Source organism: Salvelinus sp. IW2-2015, unplaced genomic scaffold (assembly GCF_002910315.2).
Source record: "Salvelinus sp. IW2-2015 unplaced genomic scaffold, ASM291031v2 Un_scaffold3254, whole genome shotgun sequence".
NCBI classification, from domain to species: Eukaryota; Metazoa; Chordata; class Actinopteri; order Salmoniformes; family Salmonidae; genus Salvelinus; species Salvelinus sp. IW2-2015.
This window is the reverse complement of record NW_019944541.1, coordinates 35,807-37,347: the sequence shown is the minus strand read 5'-3', so window position 1 is coordinate 37,347 and position 1,541 is coordinate 35,807. Positions and strand designations below refer to the sequence as shown.

The window sequence follows — 1,541 nt, the reverse complement described above, 5'->3', positions numbered from 1 at the left end:
ACACTATAACATGGGGGAAAAAATGAAACGTATTCTACAAAAAACTATATCACTCCATAAAAACCCTATGGAACAATCTCCTTGGATAGTAAGTGACCTGGTACGAGCATTAGCTTGTACGAGTCAGAACTGCTCATAGGGCAGGAGCCCTARCTCCTGTTTCTGTAGCGTGAGGCTGCTTGATGTACACARCCTGGACAGGACGCTAGTCTATAGCACGGCCTTACCCCCAATCTGTCTCCTTAATACGGAGTGCCAAGCGGAGACGCATCAACCCTTGGTTAACTTTTCAGAATTTACCGATAAATTGGTCCAGATGGAAAACTAAAGCCATTGAAAACGTAAATGACTTGGTAACAGGAAATACATTTATTGCCATGAAGGTTCAAGGGTCAGGCCTACCTTAGTGATGAGGGTGCGGTACTCCTCCACTTGGTGGTCGTTGTTATGGCAACCGGCCAGGAGCTGCCACACCTCTCCCCTGAGGGCCTCTGGGACCCCGCTACGCACCAAAGCCGGGAGCTGCTTGGGACGCACAGACAGGTTCAGATGCCTGGGGACAGAGGGAGGGAAGCCATGATGTAACCAACCATTATGTAAACACTAATGCTATCAAATCAAACTTAATTGGTGGCGTACACAGATGACAAGGAGTGTAAACAGCACTGCGTATACCCAACACTACGTCCCTGATGATAACTGAATAATAATGGTATGATTTCATCTGATTTAATGTAATCAATGGAGGTGAAAGGAGCCACTAGATATCCAGCCATGTCAGAAACAACTCATATATCACCGTTCCAGGCCAGCAGGCCATTATTTCCATCTTATCAGCTCTGATTTACACTGGGAGGAGGGACCACTGACTAGATTAAGGGCTGTCATGGGAAAACAATGGGGGCCTTCCAGAAGGCACTATATGCTGTCGCACTGCAAAGAGTATAAGTCGTACAGTATAATCCTATTAGTCTCATACGACAGACAATATATCTGCAGTATATCCTATTAGTCTCATACGACAGACAATATATCTGCAGTATATCCTATTAGTCTCATACGACAGACAATATATTCTACAGTATATCCTATTAGTCTCATATGACAGACGATATATCTGCAGTATATCCTATTAGTCTCATATGACAGACAATATATCTGCAGTATATCCTATTAGTCTCATACGACAGACAATATATCTGCAGTATATCCTATTAGTCTCATACGACAGACAATATATCTGCAGTATATCCATTAGTCTCATACACAGACAATATATCTACAGTATATCCTATTAGTCTCATATGACAGACGATATATCTGCAGTATATCCTATTAGTCTCATATGACAGACGATATATCTGCAGTATATCCTATTAGTCTCATACGACAGACGATATATCTGCAGTATATCCTATTAGTCTCATACGACAGACGATATATCTGCAGTATATCCTATAGTCTCATACGACAGACTGTACGCAGACCCAGGTTCTCAGTGAATGTCTATGTCTGGGTTATGTACTAAATCCAGCGTGGCG

At 42.5% G+C, this 1,541-nt stretch overlaps 1 protein-coding gene across 1 annotated transcript in view; it reads right to left on the bottom strand.

Annotated features, from left to right (window-relative positions):
- Positions 1–354: 354 nt before the first annotated feature.
- Positions 355–1,541, bottom strand: part of LOC112075589 (rab GTPase-activating protein 1) — a 27,179-nt gene continuing 25,992 nt past the window's right edge. The window contains exon 6 of the mRNA XM_070440968.1: positions 355–553. Within this exon, the coding sequence (XP_070297069.1) occupies positions 370–553 (184 nt within the window). The 3' untranslated portion in view covers positions 355–369. The remainder of the gene's footprint in view (positions 554–1,541) is intronic.